This window comes from Numida meleagris, chromosome 6 (assembly GCF_002078875.1).
Source record: "Numida meleagris isolate 19003 breed g44 Domestic line chromosome 6, NumMel1.0, whole genome shotgun sequence".
Classification (NCBI taxonomy): Eukaryota; Metazoa; Chordata; class Aves; order Galliformes; family Numididae; genus Numida; species Numida meleagris.
The window spans coordinates 18,144,569-18,171,325 of record NC_034414.1 but is presented as its reverse complement, the minus strand read 5'-3'; the positions used below and the strand labels follow the sequence as shown (position 1 = coordinate 18,171,325).

General features: G+C 38.0%; 2 protein-coding genes across 12 annotated transcripts in view; both read left to right on the top strand.

Moving 5' to 3' along the window:
* SHANK2 (SH3 and multiple ankyrin repeat domains 2) overlaps positions 1-26,757 on the top strand; it is a 344,725-nt gene that overhangs the window by 295,185 nt on the left and 22,783 nt on the right. For 10 of the 11 annotated variants that reach the window (XM_021402182.1, XM_021402180.1, XM_021402178.1 and 7 more), the window contains 2 exons: positions 7,200-7,335; positions 9,745-9,825. In XM_021402182.1, coding sequence (XP_021257857.1) covers positions 7,200-7,335; positions 9,745-9,825 — 217 coding nt within the window. The remainder of the gene's footprint in view (positions 1-7,199; positions 7,336-9,744; positions 9,826-26,757) is intronic. The other variant, XM_021402185.1, reaches the window with a different exon arrangement.
* LOC110401274 lies at positions 9,834-24,905 on the top strand. The gene is made up of 2 exons (XM_021402188.1): positions 9,834-19,821; positions 23,757-24,905. The coding sequence occupies exons 1-2, from the start codon at positions 19,743-19,745 to the stop codon at positions 24,614-24,616; spliced, it is 939 nt and encodes a 312-aa protein (XP_021257863.1). The 5' UTR covers positions 9,834-19,742; the 3' UTR covers positions 24,617-24,905.

Genomic DNA, 26,757 nt, shown 5'->3' with positions numbered 1-26,757 from the left:
GAAAAAAAAAATGGTTATAAACAAGTCACACATAAACCTAGGATGGACACTGGAAAAAACAAGGTCATTGTCAGAGGTTCTGGGTCTAACTGGAATGACAAGGAAAAGAACTCCAAGTAGTTCCAAGAGGGAGTTTGGTTTAATGTTAAGAAATAAATTGTGATGCAGTTGCCATGACGACAGAAGAGTCTGGAGTTTATGTTGTGCGATGTCTCTTCGTTCCCATGCTTCTATCAGAAATAGATGTTCCTAAGTGCAGCTGAAGATTAGCAGTACTGGTGCTACGTGAGGGTATGATGAGATGCAGGCTAAAGCTCCCCTCAACAGCATGGCTCAGCAATCTCCAGGCAGGGACCAGGTTCCTTCTGCAACTCAGAAAACAACAGTTTTTCTACTGCTAAATCTGCTGCAGGAAAAGTCTGGTGCATGGCTGGAGCAGCCCTAGGGACCAGCCCTATTGGTGTTTCAGCCCATCCTGCTGCCCTGGCTAGATGTGGGCACTATGCCGTGCACCTTTCTTGCCATGACAGCTGAAAGAGAAAAGACACAGTGTTCCCTCAACTGCATCCTAAGGCTATGGTAACAGGATGAAACACAAAACCTCAAAACATAGTATCTTCCAAGGGTGTTTTCCTTTAGAAATCTTATATCTTCTTGTTTTCCACAGTATTTGAGCTTATGCAAAGCATTTTGTACTGTGGTAATGCTGCTAATGATTTTGATACTTTTCCTGTAATGCATATGTATCTCTTTTTCTGCAGTGCTGTAGGTACTTCCCTATGATATATTTTCTTTGGAAGGCACCCCATAGAATCACAGAATTGTTGAGGCTAGGAGGCACCACTGGCAATCACCTGATCCAGTTCCCTGCTCAGAGCAAGGTCAGCTACAGCAGGCTGCCTAGCACAGTGCCCACTTGGACTTTGAGGATCTCCAAGGACAGAAACTGCGCAACCTCCGTGAGCAACCTGTTCCACTGTTCAGCCACTCTCACACTGCAAACCGGTTTTTTCTTATAACTAAATTTTGGGGCCACTGCTTCTTGTCCTGTTACTCAATGCTACTGAGAAGAGCCTGCCTCCTTCTTCTTTATACCCTTCCATGCATTACAGCCGCCAATCCAGGCAAATCTATGAGCAAGTGGATTACTATTAAAAATCTACTTGTGCAGTATTTCAGCTGCAGTTTCTCCAGGCTCTGTAAAGCTTTTACTATATTGCCCTTTCTAGTGCATTCAACAGAATGCATAACATCTTTGAAGCATCTTTTCCACTAAATTAGATTAGAGGGGGTCAGGTACTAATATATACTAATATTAGTCGCTTACTAATAACAATCAGAGAGAATTTTGTGTTGGAGATCAGGATATCAGCTAACTTCCTTTTTGCATTAGGTACTTTTCGGGGATATTCCAGATATGATTCAATGCATGTTTCAGGACTTGTACAAATTAATAGCTGAGGCCAAGTAGACTGAAGCAGTCTGCTTAAGTTTTTTTGAATATTTTGGTTTACAGAGGCAAATTCATAATGAATAGGTTCCCAAAGATGGTCTCGATCACTGTCTGTCTCACATTTTAGTCTACAGGACAAGATTACTTCACAGGTGGTAAATTTGTACTGGTTTGTCACATGCTCAGACAGCGTCATGTACACATCTGTGTGGTTACTTGAAATGCAAAAGTGTCATTTGAGCATGCAAAACTACTTGTATGCTGTTTGGCTGGCATCTATTGTAATTGGATTAGTGCGTGTTAAGTTTACAAAAATGGTGGATTTATTAAAAAAAAAAAAAAAGAACCACAACTGTAGGCTGGGGTTCGTAACTATATGTCATAGGGTTTAGTCGTACTTTTTATTTGTGTTCTCAAGTAATCCAATGGATGGGAAGAGCTTCTGAGAAGCGTTTGAAACTGTAAGGTGGATTTATTCACCATTGCACCACCATTGATGTGGTCACTGTGAGCAAAATGATCAGGTTTTGCCTCCTTAGTTACCATTGGAAATGACTGATTACATTTTCCGCTGAGAGAAAGTTTTGATAGTGGAAGGGTTAGGAAGCTGCATGATGCACTGAAGAAATTCTGATTTTTTTTTTAATAATAGAACAGAATCTGTAAAGGTCTCTTTGTCTGATAGCGTTTTTTTCTTTTGCACCTTCCTACGGGAAGGCTGCTCTGATGAATATCTTCCAGCTCATACATCTGCTATCCTACAATGTACAGGTTATTTTGTTTCAGTTTAGTTGTTCAACCTATTGCATGGTTATACATTTCAGGGGAGAAAAAGGACTTCTGTGCAGCCTGTGCCATTATTCGTAAAATCTACCTCAGCGTCTCCAGGAGGTACATAAACAGTGCTCCTTTCCAAAATTCCATATTTTTAAATAATAGTATTTCTTCACTCTCCTAAATTTGTTCATATAAGTAAGCTAGATACATGCATTTAAATGGTGAAGAGTCTGTTTATAATCAAATATTGACAAAAGAATAGACTTACTCAGTAGTAGCTTCTGTGTGAGGTGAGTACTGTAAAGAATAATCCACTGTTTAATTTTCCTTAAGTTATGGAAAGACACATTTCTTGGAGAGGGAGGGTGTTCATGAAAGTTTGATCTTCATCTTTACTGCTAGAGTACATTTGTTGATATCAGCCATAAGTGACTTTTCTGTTTTCCATTCAGACTCACTGTAAAACAGTTTCTAGCATATCCTAATCCTTTTCTAAACTTCCTTCAATTCATAAAGTATTGACATTCTCAGTCCTGTGTGCTTATCCCACACATTATCAAGATTATAAGGTTGCCTGAACAGAAGCATCTCTATCTTTGTAAAGTTCCAGAAAAGTTTATTAATGTCATGGGTGTTCATATATCATTCTTTGCATGGAGAGCTCTTTCCTGTAGAGATTACTTCTCACAGAAAAAATGATTACCCAACTGGAGACCACATCATTCTTTAATCTTAAATAAAATTTCATTATCTTTATTGAGTTTTCATGAGTTTCAGAGATTGCAGTTTATATGCTCAGTAAGATCAAGTCAGAGTGGTCTTGAATATTAAAGATAGTAAGGATGGCCACATTTGTCTCTGATGTACTCCATATTTTTGGATTATCTGTTGAGAGAACACTCATGTTGGAGATAGAACTTCACATTAGTGGTGTTCAAAGCTCCTTGTGCATGAGGAATGTCATCGTTGTTCAAAGTCTCTATTTCGGAGCTTTAAGCATGTGTGAGTGAGCACCTTGAATGCCAGCCCCACAGAGCTGAAACGTTGTGTGTTCTCCAAGAGGGTGCTGGAGGGAGCAGGTACATGTTTGCTGCAGTCATAATGGTGGAAAAAGGAGAAGAAACACAGAGCACTGTTTTTGGTCTTGGGGAATTGAGTAGCTCATGCTCAAGTATTTTGTATTATCGTAGAAACCCGTTAAATGGCAAGGATGTGAATAACTGGTTTAATGAGCCAAAAGAAAGGGATGAAACCACATAACCATGTGGAGGTGATGACGAGTGTCAATTGCTGTCTTCTCTGAAAATTTAGTGTCCTAAATGTATCCAGAAGTACCTAGAATAGCCACCTGTGTGTACCTCCAATTACAACTGCAGACTGGTCCACCTGTATCTTCCCTAAATTCTGATCACCAACAGAAGTATTGCTTTGCTTGCATTTCTTTTGTTTGAACTGCCTTTAGCTGTAAGCTGACTAGTGGCGGTGCATCATGTGGGGCAAAGGCTGGGTGGCACCATCTATCCCCTGCTGTCATTGGCTGTTCAACATCAGGGTTAAGTCACATATGGTACATGAAAGCAATGTTATAATTCATGTGGCTGATGCTATTTCAAGACATTGAAATACAATGTATTGCACACTACTAGTAAATTATCTGGAAAATTTAGCTGTTATGAATTTTTCGCATTTTTGTCTCCAGCTTTCTCTGAAGTCATAATTTTCCTGTCTTGTAGCATTCTACTGATCTTAAAAACTGGTGTGCATTGATTATACAAAGTGGAAAAGGTGACATATTAGTGAAAATATAGGTGAAGGCATCTAGGTGAAAAACTTTTCATACATAAATAAAAAAAAAAATCCCCAAAAATGCAAGTTCATGTTGAAAGGTCGGATTTTTTACTTAGGTAATTTTAAAAGATATAAGTTTTTATAAAAGATGTAAGTTCTGTGAGTACATATTATTTCATTATTAATTTCTCAAATCCTCAAACTGGCCCAGTAACTTCTTGCTCACTGGTCGGTTTTAACCATATCATGATAGAGTTAGATTTCAAGAATATTAAGCCTTATGGGTTTTCCTGACATCTGGAAATGGACATTTGGCTTGTTGGATGACCAGCTGGTAATGATCTAGCGTGGAACCAGCCATAGCACATAACTATTTCTATAATACAGTTGTATATTTTTACCTGTTTTTGAAAGGAAACAAAGTCCTATAAAAGAAAGTTTTGCGAAGGGAGTGAAAGAAGAACTTTACTTTTTTCAGTGAAAGATCACAGAAAATATGCTGAAAGATTCGGTTGAAGAAGAGGGAGAGATAAAAACCTGTGTCTGCAAACTAACTTTTCTTTATGGAGCACCCTTCTAAACACTTTGCCACTAAAAGCAAAAATATTTTTTGTTATGTTTCAAAGACTGTGATCCCATTTAACACCAAATGCACATGCAGTGGATATCTAAGTGTGTTGCTGACCATAAAAATTTACCTTCTTCAGCTTGTTTACAAACCTAAATGAAATGCAGTAGTCATCTCTCCACTGCCAAAGCTTAAAGTGGAAGCAAAGAAAGTATCATCAAATTATTCATACTTGAAAAAGTACTGAAACTATCAAACAAACCTGCTAGAACTCGCGTGTGATACTATCTAGTGTCCATTTCTTCTGTCGCTTAGCTTTTTTAATAGAATATTCAAGAAGGTTAAAAGAGTCTGCACTGAAATCCCAGTTCCTATTGACAATTTTGTTTTTATCGTTGCTTTGTAGTGATGCTAGTTTTACCCACTGAGCTTTTTAACATAGTGAAGACAAAGTATCGCTCTGCTGATTTCCTATCTTTTCATGTTTGTTTGTTTGTTTTTACAAATACGTCTGTAAACTCTTTAAGTGATCTTCAGATCTCCCATTGATATTTTTATTGTTGTAAATGGAGTCTTTTTGGTACTAGTTTTTGTAACTGTACCTTTTAAACAAACCTGCTGTAAGCAATCATTTAGAGGTTCTGTTTCAGAGACAGCTTTAAAAAAATGTCATATATATTTGCTCTTGCTCTAGATGTTAAATATCATTGCACATAATGATGTGAACAGATGGTATGCTGCATAAGCTGTTTATCATTTTACACATTTATCACTTTATATTAGTGAAGTGTACATGTTTGATTAATATTAACTTCTGATGTATTTGGAGTTGCCTATTTTTTGACAGCATTAGGAGATATATTCTAATCCATACAGACTTAAAATTTAACTCCAGTAATAATAGAGTTGATGCAATCTCTAGTTTTGAATTACATAAACCTTTTAACTGTGGGAAAGAATTAAATTACGTGGTTTAGGTTTAAATATTAGGAAGAATTTCAGAAGTATGAGGGTAACTATTCTTGATAAAATGTTTTAGAGAAATTAAATGTAGATGCCATTGGTCCAGCTAAATAAACACCATATCTTGGAGTTAAGCACCAGATGCTAAGAAGGTGTAAAATAAAACAAAACAGCAACAGTCCTATTCAGATCAATACTCTTTTATATCCTCCACCTACAGAATGAGAGAACTTCGTATTTGCCTGCTCAACAGGTCTGGATGTTCAGCATGTGTTACACCTACGTCAATTTAGATGAAATTAAAAAAGCATCTCAAAAGGCATCTCAGGCTTACAGACAGCACACGAGTAATGCTTTGAGACCTTTAACTGCTGCATTGTTTAGAAAATATGGTTTTCCAAGACGTTATTTTGTTGTAATTAATCATGTCTCATCTAAAACCTGAAAAAAGTGAGTTTCCATGGATGAAAAAATGATTTCTAGTTGTAAATAGTGCTTGCAGTTCTGCTAAGTGGCAGTAACGTTTAATGAGAGATTTTGCTCTAAACTGTAAATTCTTAAGAGTGTGAGATGCTCAGCCTGTCAGAATAAATAGAGGAGGCTAAAAACGCTTACTTTGAAAATGACTGTTCATTTTGGAAGGCACTGAGTGATCTCGGTGAAATAGAACTGAGTCAGTTGAGCTTTGGATAAAGTTCAAATTCCTAGCATGTATTCTGGCAGCATCTCTTCTTCAGTGATTCTATTCCTTAATATCTTTTATGTTCAAATAACACATGGCTGCAATTATGTGCTGCAATTGTTCAGATTTCAAATAACTTTCAGTGACTCCTTCTGGATTGTATAAATAAATGACTTTTATCCATGCTTATTTACGGATTTTTATGCCTATGTTTTCTTATATGCCTAAGAATAACTGCTACAGAAAGAAGTGTACAAAAGAAATTATGCTGCAGTACTAAGAATTACCTAGAGATTCTATGTTTTAGAGTTTAATGTGGAATGCAGTTTAAAGTTTAATTGGCGTGACCATAATAGCTGGTCAGGGTTTCATCTTTTTCCATTTAAATTATTTTGGAATGCTATAACCCTGTTGCCTTTGCTTCCCAAACATCAGATCCTTCTAGAAACTTGCAGAAGGAAAGTTCTGGGAAATGAGGAAAGGAGTGCCTCAAATAAAAGGATGCCTCTTGAACCTGGAATTTCATTTTAGGAGTGAAAAATTTGGTTCCTGGATGATCTGAAAGGAAAAACTATAAATATCTCCTTCATTATGTTAGACAGAGAAATGCATACAGACATTTGTGCCTAATGCCGTGGTGAATAATGACTATCTTTTCAGAAAATATTTTAGTGTATGAAATGCAGAATTGTGGCATAGTAATTGTAGCAAATAAAACAAGTAAAGGAAAACGTGGTTAAACTCACTACATGTTTTGTTGTCTTAACTGATAATCATAAGCAAATTAATTGTGTATTTCTTTTCCTGTTATCATGTCAGCTATATGCTGTTTCTTAAATATGTTTTCATTAAAAGATAGCAATTAGACCTTCTGTATCTTCCTGTTCTTTCTACCTTCTGGGTTTAATAACTGAAAGAAAAGGCGTTTTTGACTTTTTGATCTAAAAGAATATTTTCTGTCTTTGCAGGTTAATAATGAGAATGTCGTGAAAGTTGGCCACAGGCAGGTGGTGAATATGATCCGACAAGGGGGCAATCACCTAGTTCTAAAGGTTGTCACAGTAACAAGGAATCTTGATCCAGATGACACAGCTAGAAAGAAAGGTACATTTTTCTCTGTTCCTAGTGGAATCCTTTCAGTCTTGCTCCACAGAAAATAGGATATGGATACAATTCTGATTTACAAATTTCCCTTTTGAAATCTGTAATACTCTTTTGCTATTTATTTTAGAGTAATTTAATACTGTTTACTTATGCATTCATCTGTGACAAAAAGGGCTTGTATTCCGTTGTCGTGCTTGTCATGAAATTTCATCTTTGTGGATCTTTTATATAACATCATTTGAAGATGTAGTCAAACTCCTTGATATGAGTGTCTTGCAGTACTGATGGAGAAAACCCACAAAGAACAGATTATCATTTATTAATTAATTCCAAACATACTTGATGTTAATTTGATTCCTCTCGGACTTACTGAGAATGTACATTTTTTTCAAAATTTTATAAAGGAACTCTAAGATTAAGAAAAGCAAGCAATATATTTAGACTGAATTTCTGATAGAAAAACAGTATATTAGAATCAACAAATCATTCTAGAAGAATTCAAAGTGGAGGGCTTGTTCCAACCAGGGAGAATTCCCTCCTCTTCCTAGAAGTCAAAAACGTGCACAAGTTCTTTTTCTGCCACGTGACTGCTAGCAAGAAAGCAGCAGCTCCAGGAGAGTTTAATATAGCATCATGTGCTGCAAGACTTTGGAAAACAGTCTTCTGGGTACAAACATGGAAAAGTTTTTTCTTTGTTTAAAAGCCTAATTTTTTTTTACATTGTCTTCAGTGGACAGTATGTGATAATGTATAAAGTAAGACTGAGCTGCTCTGTTAAGAATTGCAATGTTCTATATCCACCGCCACCCTTCAACCCCCCACACAAAGAAAAGAAAAGCAAGGAATTTTGCACTATTTGTTTTATCTTAGATGCTTAATATGCTCAGGTAAAAGCTATTCTGGGAAGGTATTAGAATCATAGAACAGCTTTAGTTGGAGAGGCCTTAAAGATCATACAGTTCCAACTCCCCTGCTGTGTTCAGAGCTTCCACCCACCAGATCAGGCTTCCCAGGGCTCCATCCAACCTGACCTTGAATGCCTCCAGGAATGGGCACCCACAACTTCTCCGGGCAGCTGTGCCAGTGCCCTCTGACTAAAGAATTTCCTCCTAATATCTAATCCAAATCTCCTCTCTTCTATTAAAATTTAAATAATTTTCCCTTATCCTGTCATTATCAGATAGTGTCAGTAGTCAGCCTTGCTTCTGTTTATAAGCTCCTCCAAGTACTGGAAGGCCCACTTTTCAAGCCTGTCCAGGTCCCTGTGGATGGCATCTCTTCCTTCTGTGAAGTACCAGCTGCACCACTCAGCTTGGCATTGTCTGCAAACTTGCTGAGGGTGCAGCTTCCCTCAAAAATTTGTTGTCGCTTTTCCTGTCGGGCAAGAGCAGACTTCAAACTGGATTTAATATATGTAGCACTTTTGTAGTATGTGCGGTATGTCTGGCACTGAACTCAAGCTATGTTTTTGTGCTCTCGTGACATACTTTTGCTCAAACCTCTGTGAGAGGATGATGGAGCTTAACAGCAGAAGGATGATCCTTATATATTGTATATGGGTGATATGAGAAGACAATTGTCTACTTCCCTTTCTCATGCTTTCTTGTCCTCAGATTGCTTTGTCACCTTTAGTCAGATCAGTGTAGCATTGTGTATGTTATTGACACTTCAGAATCCTTAATTTTTCCTGGTGTTCTAGTGCCATTTCTATTTACTGGACATCTCCAGCTTTCCTACCAATGTTGCCGTAATCTTTTCTGAAGTTACTCCCCTTTCCGACCTCTGGAATGTATTATTTTAATATCTTGTCTGGTCTGGCTACATTTGAAGCTGGCGGAAATGTTTATTATCAGGATCCTAGAACAAATGCTGATTCTGTGCTAAATGATTGCCTTGAAGTTTTAAGATTTACTTGGTCTTGTTCATTCTGAGGATCATCTGTTTTCTCACCATAACTATGAAGAAAATGTGAATCTTGATGTGAATGTGCTTATATTTCTCAGATTTCTGAAATTAATCTGGCAGAGGTTGGCTGGTCTCCAGGAGATTTTTAGCTGTGTGCATTTCTTAGAAGGTGGGGCACAACTGCTGGGAGGCACTTTCTCTAGACTAAAGTATTTTTCCTACTGAAAAATAGAAGTGCACAGTTATTTAGCTTTAACTATTTCTATGTATCCTGTTACATAAAAGCTTACGGATGTGTCAAACAACCTACGCTAAAAGTAGAAACAGTACAGAAATCCAGTACATGAAAAGCATCTCAGGGTTTTTCCTCTGCATGTATGTATTTAATATTACCTTATTTGATGTGACATATTCTTTTAAATAAATCAGAAATTATGTATGTTTATATAGTGGTTTAGAGAAGTTTATTTACTTATACTGTCTATCATTCTGTTTAATGCAAAGCCCCACCACCTCCTAAGCGAGCTCCAACCACTGCACTGACCTTGCGGTCTAAGTCAATGACCTCAGAGCTTGAAGAGCTTGGTAAGAAAGTGTTTTTTGACAAGCATGCTGGGATAATAGAAATGTAAATATATATGTGTGTGTGTATGTTAAATTGATTTTTAAGAATTGCAATGTGTACAGTATAGAGAGCAGAAAGGGTTGTAAGAATGCTGCATCTTTGGAGAATTCAAATATGCATGATTTGCATGAATAATTTTTTTTAAACTTGTGCCTTTATTGCTATGCAAGAGAATGTTGATACATTTTTATGCATCATCGAGGTTTGGCACATTTACTAAAAAGTAATGCCGTATCATATTTTATTAGCTTTGCTTTCTACGTTTTCGGTTCATCTAATATTGTTTTATTTTAAATTTCTGTGGCCTCTCATTAGTGGATAAAGGTAAGCTGCCAGAAGCTGTTGTTAAAAAGCTGACAGTGTTAAAGCAGCTTCAACTTCAACTTGTTTTCATTAGACTCTAATCTGAAAAAGTGCATATTATGATATCACTTTGACTTCTCTGCATGAAATAAGCTTAATTCTTCTTGCTGCTGGTAATAAAAAAAGTGTTGAGCATTCAGTCTTTTATTTGCTAATTTTAAGCAATGTGATTGGAGATTCCTTGAACATTCTCATTCTAAATATGCATAATTCTTTGGGAATTTTGATTAATTTTGTAGAAGTGAAGAAAGTAATTGTTCTTTTCTTCCTGAATTTCATGTATTAGGTCATTATAAAGTAGTTTTTCAGGTAGACTAAAGATTATGTTATGGATGGACTGTATTTAAAAAGAGAAATGCCCAGCGTAAATTTATATTTTGTTATTCCACCAGAATAGTGTGTTTAGCGAGTGACACCAAGTACCTCGCTGCAGAGTAATACAGTCTATCATGCAATAATGCTCATTTAAATACTCACATTTTCTAAGATTTTTTATTTTTAGCTTAGTCCCCTATGAAGGGGAATGTGAAAGAATCAAGGCATTGAGCATAAATGGCCACACTTTTTTCCCCATAAGTCAATTTTTTCTGGGGCGGATGGACCCCACTCATCCATTTGCGAGTCAGAAGGCACAGGGTTTCAGTGGGAGCTCTGACAAACAAAGGGCTACAGAAGTGATTACAGTCTTCTCTGTGGCATAACAACCGAATGAAGACCAAAATTAAACATTCCGATAACTTATCCCTAACAGATCTCAGAAAATTTGTTTTGTCTATGCTAAGAACTTTAGGAACCTGAGTAAAGATTTCAACAGTTTGTGAATGCTCCATAATTTTTCTTCCGGGATTAAAACGTAGAACATTATTTTTGGACCCAATTTTTTGTTTGGAGTATTTTGATTTGTTTTCCTTGCCTGGAGTGCTGTGAGACTTTGCTGACTTATCAGTAAGCTTTCCCAAGGAGGCAGGAATATGTAGGTATCATTTCCCCTACTTCCTTATTCCCTTCTGCGAATCACTCTCAGAGTATTTTTGTATTTCTATTACTTTTCAGTCTTATGTAGTAGATACTGTTACTAAAACAGAGCAGCAGCACTCTTTTCCAGAGGAAAACCACTTCTTAACAGTAACATCGCTCTTGTTATGAAAAGCATTATATTTTAGCTTACTCATTCCCTAATTCAGAGTATAGTATTTGACCTGCTGTGTGTTCTCATTGGCTTGTAGAAACCACTGCAGCTCTTGTGATTAGCAGCCATGGAACATACTTGAATCTTTAAGCAAGTTTCCCATCCATATCTTTATCCAGATGGGGCAAATATTACCATGGCAAGACTTTACTATTTTGAAGAATATTTCTGAAGCATGCTCCAGAAGCGTATGTCCCCTAATAAAACTGTGGTAATACTGGAGCATAACAGAAATTTTTCATCCAAAAGCCTGTAAATACTAGTTCCGTGTAATACTCTAAAAATTTGCCACGTTAGCAAACTATGACTGCTGTTATAAATAACATCTGTGGTCCACCTATTCTGATATTTGTCCTGTAAAAGGACTATTAGCAGAAGGAGAAAGAATTCTTGAATTGCACAAAGATCAAACAAGTTTCCAAGAAGAAAACATTTTCACTCACCAAAAAAAATTGTCTTCTGATGTGAAACATAGATTGTATGTGTGTATATATATAATTTACATATCTTTATATGTATATGTGTATATATTGGACATCTGTATGAACTATGAGAACACCCACATTTTTATGTCCATTAAACAATTTAATAAACATTTGTTTTGAAATATATATATACAAACTAAATAGAAAATGCATATAGATGAACACTGTGGATGTTCTCATCAATATATGTGTAATCTTTTTTCTGAACTGAAGAAGCTCATGGTCTCAATAATGTCTTGTGGCAAAGAATTCCACAGGCTAATTATGTGCTGTGTACAAACGTATTTCTTTTTTATTGGTTTTGAATGTGATGCCTTTAATTTTATTGAATGTCCCTTGTTATGTAGTATAAGAAAAAGGTAAACGGAAATTCCCGATTTGATTTCCCTTAGAGTATATACTTTTTTCTTCAGTTTTCCTAGCTTAGCTAAATGACGTGATATTTTTTAATTTATACACCTTGCAGTCTTCGCAGTCACATCCTTTGCCTGGCTCTGAACTCACGGTGTTACTGATGTATTTTGAGCTTCCCTGTTCCCCATAACACTTAGCAGACCATCTCAGTTGTTCTCTTTCAGTTGAGTTAATCCAAATGATGGTAGAGAACGTGTGATAGTGATTCCTTTCCATTTCAATCTGCAAAGATATTGAAATGCCCTATTATAATTTTAAAGCTTTCATATCAATAATTTGCCCCAGTAACTACTTTTTTAAAAAGAATTTAGAGAAAACTTGTACATATATCCCTAAAGTACGCAGGGGAGCAATTTCTTATAGTTCAAATCTGAACCCTGATAAACTGGGCTTTTGCCAAGCTGTTTATCTAAACTGGTTTCATAGATACATGCATAGTACAGGTTAGCAGATAGAGGCTGACTTCTTAAATGGAAGAAAAATGTTTATGCTCAAAGTAACAGACAAGGATTTAGCATATAAAATTATCTTCAGAATTGATTCACAGTTCATTCCCTTTCTGTTTCCAAGCTTCAGTACGGAAGAAGAAGGGTAAGGGGAAGCATTTTGTCTCTTGTTTAACCTGTTTCTCACCTTTCCATAGTGGAGGATAATAACATAATGTAAATGTTGGCATATGGTCCAGTTTATTTTATGGTGTCAAATGTACATTAGTTATTGTATATGTTTTTTAGTTATTTAGTTAACAAATTGCAAGCACACTAAGAACTCAAGCAGAAGACTACATCTGAAAATATTCCCCCCATTTCTTCCTTTTGTCTCCTTTCCTTCATCTTGCCTTTCTTTCCTTCTTTCTATCCAACTCTTTTCCAAACCCTTCCATTTCATCTCCTCACAGTTACTGTGCTAACTGGCAGCCACTGAGAGTATATGGCCAGTAACACATTCTCAGTGTAGTCCTACGTTAGTGATTTCACTTGTCTTTTTGACGGCCAAATGTTACTCACGTAACCACACTGTCTCTATCTCAGGAAGTAGGGATCTTGCACACACCACTTGAACTTTTGACCTGGAGAAATGCTGCTCTGCACAATTTTAAGTTTTTTATATAACATCTTCCACACTGTCCCGTATGCATGGAGTGCCGTCCCTAAACTGATTCATAAGACCGCTACCTTCTCCCTGAAATCTCTCCTTAAGACCCACTTCCCCTGTGATCCCTATTAAGCAATCATCTCAGTAATTATGGCTAGGCAGAGGGACAGGTAGACATAGTGGTGCTATTTTAATAATTTTTATAAATGTAACTGCATATATATGTATACAACTTCGTTTGTGTTTAGCTGTATTTTTCCATACTCCTGTATGTCATTTTTCTTTCTTAGATTGTAAGCTCCTCTGAGCAGGGACTGTGCCATTCACACGTTTTCATGATGTGTAGCCCAAGGAAGAGCCTTAAACTTCTCTGGGGCCCTAGGTGGTAGCTGGTAAAACAGTCTGTGTGCTGCTCTTTGACAAAGCTCGGTGTCCCTGAAAGGAAGGCTAGGCTGTAGGCAGTGTCTTCTCTCAGCAGTGAAGTTTTTGTTTTTTAATGTTATACAAAATCAAGTTATTTATTTTCCTCTCTTTATTTTCTCTTCCTTCCTGACCTCCTTTCAGGTCACTAACAGAGATTCAGCTAGTGGTATTTTCCATTCTTGATTCAGAAAATGTGCCAAATAAAACCCCATTGCAACTGGTATGTTTTGGCAGCATATAAAAGTCTTTACATTGTTATAGTAGAGTTATCTGTCAAGCAAAATACAGTTTTCTGGGTCATAGGTGAGGGAGACATTAAGATGGAACTAGTGGCTTTTGTGGTTCTGTTTGACTGGTTTTTTGGTCCTCTTTGGATGAGGGTTTTGGTTCAGTGGGAGGCTGGGAGAAGGGAAGAGCATAGGCAGCATTTTTGTGTTGAGTATCGACTATATGCCATTTGTGGCTAAAGAGATAGGTAATAAAATCTTAAGGTCGCAAAAAATTTAGAGCAGTATGTCGTGGGCAGTATTACCATTTTACTGCAGTTTCATAGCACAAATTACTAAAAAGTAAGGAATGCTCAGGCTGTGCCACTGACTTTATGCTTACAGCAGCTTCCTAACTCGGAGAAATAACATCCAGTTCCGGACTGCGGTTTTGAAGAGGATGTGTTTTTAGTAGTAAAATTAGTTTCTGGATTTTATGAGATATCAGGGAGGGGAAAGAGGCATTATTTTTTTTCTTACGTGACTCATATGTTTTCAACAACAGACTAACAATTGTAGCAGCAAGCTTTTTTGATGCAGTACTTACAGTACAATTCTAGATAATATGTGGTTAGCCCATTCATACTGAAGAATATCCAAAATGTTCATGCAAATTAAACTTAAGATTTGAAAATACTCTAAAGATAAAATACTAAAAGTTTATTAAACTACTAATGCATTTTTTTCAATCATAATTTTTATCATCACTGCAAAAAAGAGATTTCATTAGATTTTCGAAATGAATATTTTAAAATAATAAATTTAACTTCATAAAAATTTTATATGGCTTGTGAAAAGCTTGCTTTTGAAGGATTCGATCTTCAGTTTTTATTTTGATGTACTTGCTAATAACTTCTTGTGGATAGAGAGTTTTAAAATGATGTGATTCTTAACAAGTACGTACTGTAAACATCTGGATGTATGATTCAAAAGCTTCATACTCCTAAGCTTTTTACTGCCAAGAAGTGGGTTTGATTTAGTGAGTAACTTGGGATTTTCAGTGAAAGCTTAAGTAGACAGTTTTTAAATTAAAAGCTAATACAAAAATCCTTGGGAGACAGTTCAAGAATTAAAGAGAAAGTAGAAAATTAAGATACTGCAGGCTGCATTTTCATAGTGAAATACGACAAGATAAAAAAAATCATCTGTATCAAAAAAACCCTACTTTGACGGTGTCATAACAGTGTCAGTTGTGAGCAGTGGGGATGTGTTATTTATTTTTTAATATATTTGATACATAATCAAAGTAAAATAATTCCTCTGTGTGCTGATAATGCTGATCTTTGGGTTTTGGTGTGGGCTAAAGGACCAAATAGTAGGATTTCCCTCCCTTCAGCAGTTTAGATGCTAGAGCTGCCTCTCAGATAAAAAATAACTGTGATATCATCAACATAGAATATTGTTACCTGGCATCAAGTCTTAGCTGCATTTGAATGGAAAAATATCAGTTGATGGCATTCAAAAGAAATATTATTAGCTCTGTCTGCAATAAGCATTCGCACTTCATCTCATTCTTGTTGTCCATTGTTTCAAAGGTGGCACATTCTAATGGCATCTGAAACAATGAAATTGCAGAGCAAATATATATAAATGAATGCCAAACAGTGGATTATCTTAAAGTGTTATGTTATGTTTGAAGAAACCCCTCACAAAAGACGTCTGAGTTCAAAAAGTCATTTTTAATTTCAATATGATGGAGTTGATGATGGAGATTTGTCTGCAGGAAACAATGGAAAAATCATCAAAACAACTCTTACAGCCCTCACAGAGTCAACTTTGATAGTTTCCGGTATCTGCAGCGCTTCTATGTAGGAAGAAGGTTTTCTGATCTTCACCAGACACTGTATTTTAGAAGATGAGATCAAAAGGCATCAGACTTGATGAAGAATTCTTGAACAGTATCTTTGTAAGTAATTGATTTGCATTACCTATTTGAAATTCTAATGAGCTAGCAATAGCAAGATAAAGGTTGTCATATGGTTATTATTTTCACAAGCATGAAGCAGTGGTGCTGGGAGGAATTTGTGGTGTACGTATGTGACATAATATGGACTCCATCTTTGTGTTGATGAAGGAAGGCTACAGGTTTTGTGACTCGTAGTCTGTCTCATGTGGAGTCCACGGAAGTATAAGAGGATACAGGATTTGGATCACACCTACAATACACCTGCTTTTAAAACATTTTGTAAGAGAAAAGTATTGAAAGTTAGCACATTTCAAGGAGAAAAATGCAATGGTTTCCTCTGGGGAAAAGAGTAATCGAAACCTAGCAGGTGTGCTGGTTTTTTTTTGTTTTGTTTTGTTTTTTTAGCAACATTTGACATAGAATCTTAGATTAACAAGTAACTATCAGTCCTGAACATTTCTTCAAGTGAGGGTTCATATTGCTCAAAGTGGGAAGCTATAAATGATGTTTTGAAAACACTGGGAATCACTGAACAGGGAGGTCAGATGAGTCACTGTGCGGGTGTTCTCCTCATTTACACTAGTATTATTTTGAATTTATCAGATTTTTCTCTAGTCTGTGTAGTGCCCTTTCCTAATACTCATTTTTCTTTGCTGCAGGACAGTAATTGGAAAAGGTTTTCAAAACCTTTCTGCATCAACCAACAAGACAATGGTATAAATGAAGTTGGAAAAAGAATTGTAAGTGTTAAAGAAAATATGGGTTTTGTAGCATTTGGAGCCAGGTGAATGAAATACGTTGGCATATGTGAGTGTCACTTGTTATACTCAGATATTATCAAATGAATATTTAACAACATACTCAAAATCATGAGTGTTTGAGGAGCAGTAAGAATTGCATATATTTCCCAACATGGTACAGTTAGGACAATGGAAAACTTTTCAGCACTTTTAATGTGTTCTCTCTCTTTTTCAGGAGCCAGGGAGATGAAGGACTTATCTCCCTCATCTCAAAACTCCTTTTGCTGCAATTTTTCTTCAAATGTTCATATATCCATGTTAACTAATTCCTAATATAATCAAAAATAAATTTTTTTAGATAATTGGTCATAGTTTGCTTGTTTTTTCCCTTCGGTGTGGAGGTGTGAGAGTAAGTGTAAGAATGGAGAAGGCTGCAAGTGTCTTGGGTCCTCCATCTTTCTTTTTCGTATCTTTTGGTTGATTGTGTTTCTTTTCCGACTAGGCCAAATTTTCAAATGCTGTCTCTTAAACAGAATATCAAATTGCCAATTAAATTCCACCTGGCTTGCAGGGTAGGAGTGGGTATTGACTATATTCTCTGCTTTGTTTTTGTTCTTAAACAGAAACCAGTGTTAGACAATGACCATTCCTCTTTCAAGGTAGGCTGAATTGTAAGGCTGCAGGATTGCAGGTGCATTTTAAATGCCTGTAAAATAATTTTATTAATTGAACATACTGTTGAAGAGCTGGTACTTGAAAATTGTATCTAGAAAGAATTTGAACAAATATCGGTTATCTGCCTTCCTAAAATTACTTTTGATTGTGTGACTATGGCATGTAAATATGACTTATATGTAGTAATGTGAAGTTATTTTCAGGCCTAGAAACACAAATAAGACTTTCTTTCAAGAAAGTTTTGGTAGTTCCTTAATGTGAATACATACAAATAATTTTTCTAAGTCATGTAATTATGTTTGTAGATATTCAATGTTAAATGATTAATTTTACTCACAGTTTTTATGTTTTACTGATTTATTTTTCATTATTTTCCCATTTTTGAATTTTTTGTACATAGAAGAGTTTACAGTACCTCAGACAACATACATGTGTTTTTACTCAGTTTTACTAGAAAGGAGATGTTTCAAATGGCTTGTGTTTTTGACTGCGTTGCAAAGCACTTCTGTTATTTCCTCATGCTAACTTCTAAAGTAATATTCTCTGCCTGTTGTTCGCAATATGAAAACCATGTGATTTTGGTACTGTGACTTAAGCACAGTCCTGCAAATTGTTTATTTTGATCAGGGCTGGAACAACTTAATTCCAGATTGAAATGTGCTCATGGTGGCAGGTTTATGAGTATTAGTCTGATGTTCTAACTGAAAACTCAAATCATTCGATTTCTATGTGGTTTTTTTTATAACTATGATATTTAGATGGCATAGGCTCAACTTGTTTCTTTCCTCTAATAATGATCATAAACACGTTTGGGTTTAAATCTTGACCTTTAATACTCTTCCACTGACACAGTTATTTAGCTTTGTCCGGCCTTTTAATTCTTAGTGATATGCTGAAGACCTTGTTATACCTTATCTACTTTTAGTGTTTGATTTTTTTTCTATTCACATTTGAATAGCTAAAAAAAAAAAAACATTAGTTTTCTGTGGGCATAGCTAATGCAACAGATTCCTTTTTAACCATTTCCAAATACATGTCATCTGTTTTTCTGCAGAGACACTACAGATTTATTCTTCAAATACAGTTGCTTCTATGACAAGCAACGTTATCATATGAGCGTCTGTAGTCTAATCAAGCTTGCTTTTGAAATTAGTAGATTCTTACCTTGGTGCTACACCCCCACTGGTACTGGAAAGCTGTTACAGAATTTTGTTCATCTGCTTCTTTGAAAGCATTATCTAGATTCCCATATGTACTGTATGCCCAAATTGTCCTTTACACAGTTCCTCCCAGTGCAGAGATGTTCATCCTGAAGTATTTATCAAGTATTTGTCATTCTTTAACAAATTAAGAAGGGCAAAGTCATTTGCCTTTGTATGGGAAGCAACAAAAATCTAAAAGGAATGCGATGGTTATGAGAGCGCCTACTTGTTTTAGACATTCTTTCTGTACATGCAGATTTATCATTTAACACATATTAGCTTCTGGTCCTTATGCTAAAAACAAACTACCTGTAGTTAAACATACAAGGAAGAAATAATTAAAAAAAATGACAAAAACAACACCACGAGGTCATATCATTACATAGTTTAAATGCTTCTCTATGCATTTTTAATATTCACACGTAAGACTACTCCTTTAGTTTTAGTATTGCTTATGTAACTGATTTTCACAGATTATTGACAAAGAAACACAAATTGTATTGGTTAATGAAAGAAATTAAACTAAACTTGCACACTCACGCTTAGGGGAGGTGGTGGAGCAAAATATGTGCATATGCAGTACCTGACATTAAGTCCTAAGTTTCTAGACCGGTTGACACCAAGGAAGAATGAATGTCCTCTGTTTCCGTCACTTTTCAAAAGGAAAAATTCATGTGCCAAATATTTGACTGTGGTTGTCTGCAGATGCTAGAAAAGGTGGGTGATACTACAGCATATAGGTGCAATTGGCATTGTATTAAGTTTTGCATAACAGATTGTGCCTGGTACAGTTTCTGTCTGTATCTATCTTAGGTATATACAAGGCATCTATCACCTTGGTACCTAAGCAGTTTGAAAAATGCACCCACCCCAGGAGGCATGATGCAGATACAGGCAGAGGCCCAGGTCCAGAGCAGCAGAGGCAGGTCCCAGGAAGCTCCCCAACTGTGGTACCGCTGTTGTTGAGCTCCTGGCCCACTTGTGGCCAAGGAACATCTCCACCTACCTGTCAGCAGGAAGACGGTACCCCACCCCTCACGTCCAGCTCTACTGGCGGGGAATCTGAAAAGGAAATGTAAATGGAAAAGGCAACGGTCCAGTAGCAGAGGTGAAACAGAAATGGTGGGATTTCAAAAGGAGGGATTCTTAAAGAACAGCACATCTCAGGGGAGGGATCAACTGCCAGTCGAAGTGACAGGTAAGGCACAACACAGGCATAAGTTGCAAATGTTCTTCAGTGAACAAAAGCTAAAGAAATTTTTCTGATGTCTCTAAAGTTTGTCTATATTCAAAGCCCTGCTCTGTTCTTGGCCTCTGTCTTGGTCTTCTATCCCTATAGTTGAATCGAATGTTTAGTTCTCTATATATCTCAGCCAGATAACTGCTACATTCCTAAATGCATCTAATAACAAATTTGAAAGATTGTCATTAGGAAAGCATGGTACTGAATGTTGTGTCTCAAGGGGACAACGTGGTATAGTAGTGCTCCAATATGATGGATGTATTCATGCACCCAGAGGCTCCATAATCCTGACATAGTCACCATGTTCAGAACAGTTCTTCTGGGGCCACCAGGACCAATTCACCACTGTTAAGCCACATCAGACCAAGCTCTATATCAGCCCGGTGCAAACACCCTTACAGGCAGCTAGCTATGCTGCAGAAACAGAGGGCTTGTCTGACAGCAAGAAAGAAAGGAAGATAGTTAGGACTTTGATGTTGGTTCCCTAGTAGCTCTTACAGGAACCACTTTAAAAACAGATTAAACGTAACAAAATCGGTGAGGTAAAGCAGAAAACAGTCTTCAGAAACATTAAAGTCCCGTGTTACTTTTGGAAATAGATGCATCATACAGTGATCAAGCACTGAAGATAAACTGCAGTGGGTCACTGACTTCTAGAGCTTTGCATTTCCTTTAGTCCATATGCATGCTCTTTTCTGATTCCCTTACTTGATCGTTTAAGGACCCAGCTGGGAATCATGGCCTAGCAGAGCAAGGAACATGAAGTTAGAAATATAGAACAGGTCACAGCTCTGAAGACTGTTAGTATTTTGGCTGGTATTACTAGGCATAAATATAAAAAGACAAAGCTGATGTGTGTTGTCTGAAAGTCTTACATGTCGCTGTGAGCAAGATGTTGTGATCAGAGAATCTGACCTCTTCCCCTTGCTTCACACCTAAAGAAGCTAGTTGTGCTTCTTTGTACCCACTTTATTTTAAGCTTTATTTTAAAAGAGAGAGAATTTTTAAAGTCAGCAGCCAAGCAAGATCAACCATGTTGATGCAAAGGTCAATCCACAGTCAATTTCGACTGGGCTCTCTTAGTGCTCTCTCCTCACTTATTTATTTTTAAGACCCCTTTTGCTAAGGAAATGAGGTAAAGGCATTTGGTTCAGGTAATGGTTTTAGCCAGTTTTAATCCTGCTCTTTAAAATAGAGAGCTTCTTCACTGGATGAGGACAGTTCACAGACAAACCGAGTTTTCCAGTGCCCTACTGTATGTAAGTGGCGCAGCTTTTCCACAGCACTGACCCAGCAGCAGGTGACATCACCTTAACAGGAATGTAGTGCAAATTTTGGTCATCAAGGAATGGATTTATTGGGCAGATACTGACACGTTCATCACTCTGATGTCAGCCGTTGACCTTGAGGCAGATTTCCCATCGTTGCTCGGCAGCGAACATAGTTTGTGTCAGACCATGCCTGTAACGCACCTAACACACCCTCGGTTTCCCCCATGCCCCATGTCAATACTTCACAAAGTTTCCAGAAAACAAAGTGACTAGAGTTGTTGAATACTTTGTTATGTATAATAACAGTTAATGAATATTCCTCCTTTTCCTTGCTAGTCAAGTTAACAAACCTATGCTAAAATCTGTGAATGTATTCATTATTCATAAGTATTCGCCAATAGTTTCCATAGTTAACTTTCTCCCATGGGTTCTCACAGACTGTTTGCTTGGACTCTTTGTCATTTGTGTTATTGGTCACCTATGCCAGATGCTTTTCCTTCAGCTCTGAAAGGCTGAGAGTATTGATTAGGAGGATGGCAAATGGTACGCTTTCATAGAGAATTAGGGACTTGGCAAAAGTGTATTATACTTTTTTCAGAGAAACTTTTCTTCACAAGCCTCTGGCAAATGTGTAAACATACACAAATAACAAAAGTGTTACTATCCCCCTAAATCTGAACAATCTTAACTCAGTGAAACTATTTACAGAAATACTCATAAATTTATGTGGATTTTGGAGTTTTTTCTTTTGTTTTGTTTCCATTTTTGACTTTTAATTTAGCTTAGTTCTATTACTTACCAATTGCTAGATGGGCTGTTTAGAACATGTCAGGAAAATGGAGTTTTCAGATATGGGGAATTTTCTGATGATATATCTAAAGAAATTCAAAGACATTTTGTATGACCAGTGTATCTACCAGAATGAATATATATAACCCTTTTTCTTTTTCCAATTCCGTAGAATTTAACTGAAATGTGTGTTTGCTATGTGTGGTAAAAATAGATCCCCTGATTTGTTTTTTTCTTTCTTTCTTTATTACATGTATACTCAAATAAGAAAATGCTGAGAAACAATTTTGTAGTCCTACAGTATAGTTGTTAAGAGAGATTTGTTAATGAGGAATTGCAGCTATGGCTGTATCAGTAGGGCAAAGGGGGAAAAGAATTGCAAAGGAAGAAGCAGGTATTACAGATAGATAGGTTGATATAGTCCCTTTCAAATCTCTATGGAGTAGAAGAGCCAATGATTGCATGACAGTTTGTCCCGAAAATCCATTTTCATAAGGAGATCATGCCTTTTTACAAATACTATCTCATCCTCACTCTCCATAAAACATGCAACTGGACAGTCAACTAGATAGAGACATAGTGTGAATACTTTGAATGTGAATACTTTGAAGTAATGAATAAGTTAAATGCATAAATAATATCCATGACTTTAGCATTAAAAGATCGTAATTGTATTATGCGGCACAGAATCCCTTTTAGAGCAGTATAATATTGGAGGCACTTGAGCACAGAAATAAAGATTGCCACATGAGAGTAGATAGGGACTGACATAGAGGAGAAGGGATCCTTGGGTCTATCAGAAGGAGGTTTCATTTTAAAACCATATAAAACAACAACAACAGCAAAACAATAAGAACAACAACAGAAGCACAACAAAACAAAATCATACCCTGATTCATAAACTGAAGCAGAAGTATCGTTTTAACCTGACCTCAGCAATACCTTCCAGATGTAAGCTCACAGCTTCAAGCTGAGGTCCAAAGAGCAGCATATAAAGTATTTTAAAGAGTAGAAATTAACCTGTACAGAATAACATTTTTTGAGACTGGGATGTTAGAGAGTAGGCATGACACTGCCACAGGCAATCACTTGCACCCTGATTTCCACCGTATGCCCTCAGACATGGGGAGAAGTAGACAGGGAAGGGCAGAGCTTACTTATTTTCGGAAGACAAGGAGATCCTGGAGAGCAATGCCCTCAGATACCATTGCCTACTCTTTGGAGAAAAGAGCAAGAAAATCCAGCAGATGTGGGGGAGGGCATTGCTCCCAGGATAAATGCTGTGGACAGCCGCCATCGCTCGCAGCAATGATTTGGGAGAGGACACACTTAGGGGTAGGGGTGACGTGAGACGTCGGACAAAAGTGAAGATAGCCAGCAGTGCTTCAGAACAACAAAGGGCTGCCCTCAGCCAGTGGTGGAGCACATCTGACACCACAGGAAGCTCACTTGGACACTTGGCCCTGAGCTCATCCCAGGGATGTCTGACTGACACCACTGCAGTGCATAGGTGAGCTTTTTGATAGGTTCACTGACATTTCCTGTTACAGTCACAAATGAGGTGAATTGGTAGCTCCTGCCTTGGGATGCAGCATGGCTGTGTGTGTTGTGGGTACAGGACAGTGTGCATTTATATGAAAGGCAGTTAATAACATCAACTGCCACGTGCCCAATGCAGTCATTAAACTTTAGCCCACCCTTCCGTTTGCCCAAACACATACACTCTGGCTTCCCAACTGGCTTCTTTCTATGTGTTGTCCAATGCATGTAGATACCTCCATCTGCCTGGCCTCAGATACAGTGGTTGTTGCTCCTCTATTTGATTGCCAGATGTCACTGGGGAACAAGATGGGGAGGTTCCTGGATCCTCGGGGCAAGCTGGCCGTCTCCGAGGGAGCTCACCGTCCACACCGGCTGAAGAACAGGAATCCTCGGTGCCTGCCTCTGATGAAGACTCACCGGCCAGGACCACAGAGAGCTGGCAGTGGCCGTTGTCCTCGTCTGAAACGCACAGCAACGTTGGGGAGGATTTTGAGGGATTTCAAACGCCAGCGCGGACTCCGGAGTGTACCATGGACATACAATCTCCCGGGGATCAGTCACTCAGTAGGACTCCTCAGTTTGAAAGTGACTCTCCTGAGGAGGAGGGCAATGATGAGATGAATGAAGAGCACCGCGGTGTTGAGCCTGTCCCTAGGGATCGGGGTTGGAGAGGGCAGCCCCAGCTAACAGAGGGAGAGAAGCTGTTGATGGAAACCAACAGTAGGATTGTGCAGCTGCTGGAAAATATCAAGAGGGAGCATGCACAGTCCATGGGTCTCATGTCACAGTCCATGGGCCGCATGGAGCTGCAGCTGGGCATTGTGGCTACCTCCACAAGAGCCATCCATAACTACCTGTCAGAGATTTTAGCTTTTCTCAAGCAGCCACGGACACAGGTCCTTGAAACACGCATCTCCCAAAGAGCCACCCCCCATGTCGAGTTAACCTGTGCCTCGACATGGACTGGTGAGGATGCAGTGGCAACCTCCACTGTGTGCTTACCAGGGGCTGAAGGGACGAGCGACTCTCGAGAACCGCCGCAGGCCACGCTGCCTTGTCGCAGTGGCCGGCTGCAGAGAGCCATAACCGAGAGGGCCTCGTTGCCCATGCCTACACGCCAGGCAAAAGGGGGAGGGAAGAAAAAATAACCACACCGTAGGATTTTTAGGGTTTTTTTTAATGTGCCTGTCCTTTTAATTCTTAGCCATAAGGCCATCAGTGGCAGAACTCAACCATTTCCTACATTGGCTAACATTGTATTCTGGCTAACTAGATTAGTCTAACATTTTGTAGTTTATATTTGCACTGTTAACAATGTGTGCTGCTGGTATTTGAAGAACATTTGCCTCTGTTCTTTCACTTTAACTTCATACAAGCATTTTTTTACTCTGTGCCAGGCATTCATTGCTTTTCTTACAAATACAAGTCATTTCTTGAGGCAGCTGTTTTTTGAGTTTTCTTTCTCCATTATCCCATCCCCTCTGAGCAAGCATTCTGGAGTTGGTGGTAAGTATACAGGTCTTGGCAATACTCGCCTCCAAAACTGTGTTCGATCAGTCTTTGCCTGGTGTTTCTGGCATGCCAGCCTGAGGTGTTGGGGTTAGCCTGTACTGGACCATGATCATTCTTATCCTCTGTGGGTCTGACAAGCTCACTTTCTAAGACCCTCGGTGGAGCTAATCCACGTGTCTTGGCTATGTCGTATTAGAAGTAATGTTGCCAGGATCATACCTCATATTTATCTTTTGAGGCTTGTATAGTAATGTGCCACCAGATCTATCTAGGCACCTGACTCTCATTTTCAAAGTTCCTTTTATGATGGATCTGGTGGTTGGATGGGCAGCATTATACTTTTTCCTCTGAGAGAGTCTGGGGATTTGAAACAGGAGTCACTAAGCAATGTGTTCTTGGGGATAAGAGCCATCTCCTGCACCAAACCTACTAGGAGGAGACTGTCCCCTGTAATTATCACAGATATTAATTATTTAAGAAAAAATGAAAAGAAAAAAAAAAAGCAACTTGCCTAGCAGCCAGACCTCTTGAGAATGTAAAAGTCGTGACACGCTGTTGGGTATTGTGCTACTATGTCTGTGATTAAGAGCTTTTCATCAGAGATGACCTATATGCTGATAAAATGCAACTACTTTCTGTGCCTTTAGGCCATCTAATTTCCTGAGGGCTGGCACCCTGAGTAGAACATGGGTGCAATTGGTAACCCACAGGGCAGATGGAAATGCACTTTGCAATAAATTATTTTATATCTGTTGGTGCTGCCTCTCTCGGGGGAATTTAATATAGTGGCACTCAAATTGCTATATGCATGCAGAGGCATCAGACTGGCTTATCCATGTGGTATCCCTGACAGTTCTCTGGAAGGATGCTGTTGCCAGGAGTCCCTTGAGCGTGGTAACTAATGATCACAGGTGTAGCATGGCTCCTGTGTTTGACTCTCCGCATACCATTGTAACGTTTTGTAAAGATTCAGAAGAGTTTCTATGGCAAAGCAGTGATGAATTCCTCCTTTGGCAAATACTAGAAAGTAATTGTAGGCCTAAAAATCCTCTTCTGTGAATACAGCTGAGTGGTGCTCTCTCTGTCCAGTGAGCCATAGCCTCTTCTTTCTTGTCTTTCTCTGAGACTCAAGTTAATCAAAATAAAGCAGATACAACATTTTGTTATTCTACCAGTCAGCCACAGATTGCTCCCTTATACGTGTGTGTGCGTGCGTGCTTGTGGCTGTACTTTGCTAAATGAACGGTTTAATGATGAAATGCAGCTGGCATGGCCAACCTCCACTGTAGGCTCTTTGCAGTAGAGAATATTTCTTCCCTTCCACCTACATCCAGCTGCGTTCCCTCTGAGACTACCATTGGAGGCGTGCTTCTTCAGCCACAAGGTGCAAATTTTGGCACCCCTTCTTATGGCTTTTTTTATATCTCTTTTGTTAAAGCTGTTTGTAAATGTCTCCTCAGAGAATTTCCAATACAAGCTTGTAAGATTCCCCTCTCGTTGATACAAGAAACACATGCTGCCGAGTATTTAAGATCACAAGAAGGTTGGGAGAGAAATCCGTTAGTGAGCTTGACAAATTGTTCCAGTATGTGCGGCCTTTTGAAGATGTGTTTCTGGTACATACATGGTTTGCACACTGGTACTGTGGATATGAACAGCCAAGCTAAAGGCAAAGACAAGTGGAAGTTTGTCCCAATATGCTTATATCTTATTTCTTTGGGATGAGTTTGAACGAAGCTGAATACAAATTAGCCAGTTAATTTTCTTGGCCTAATTA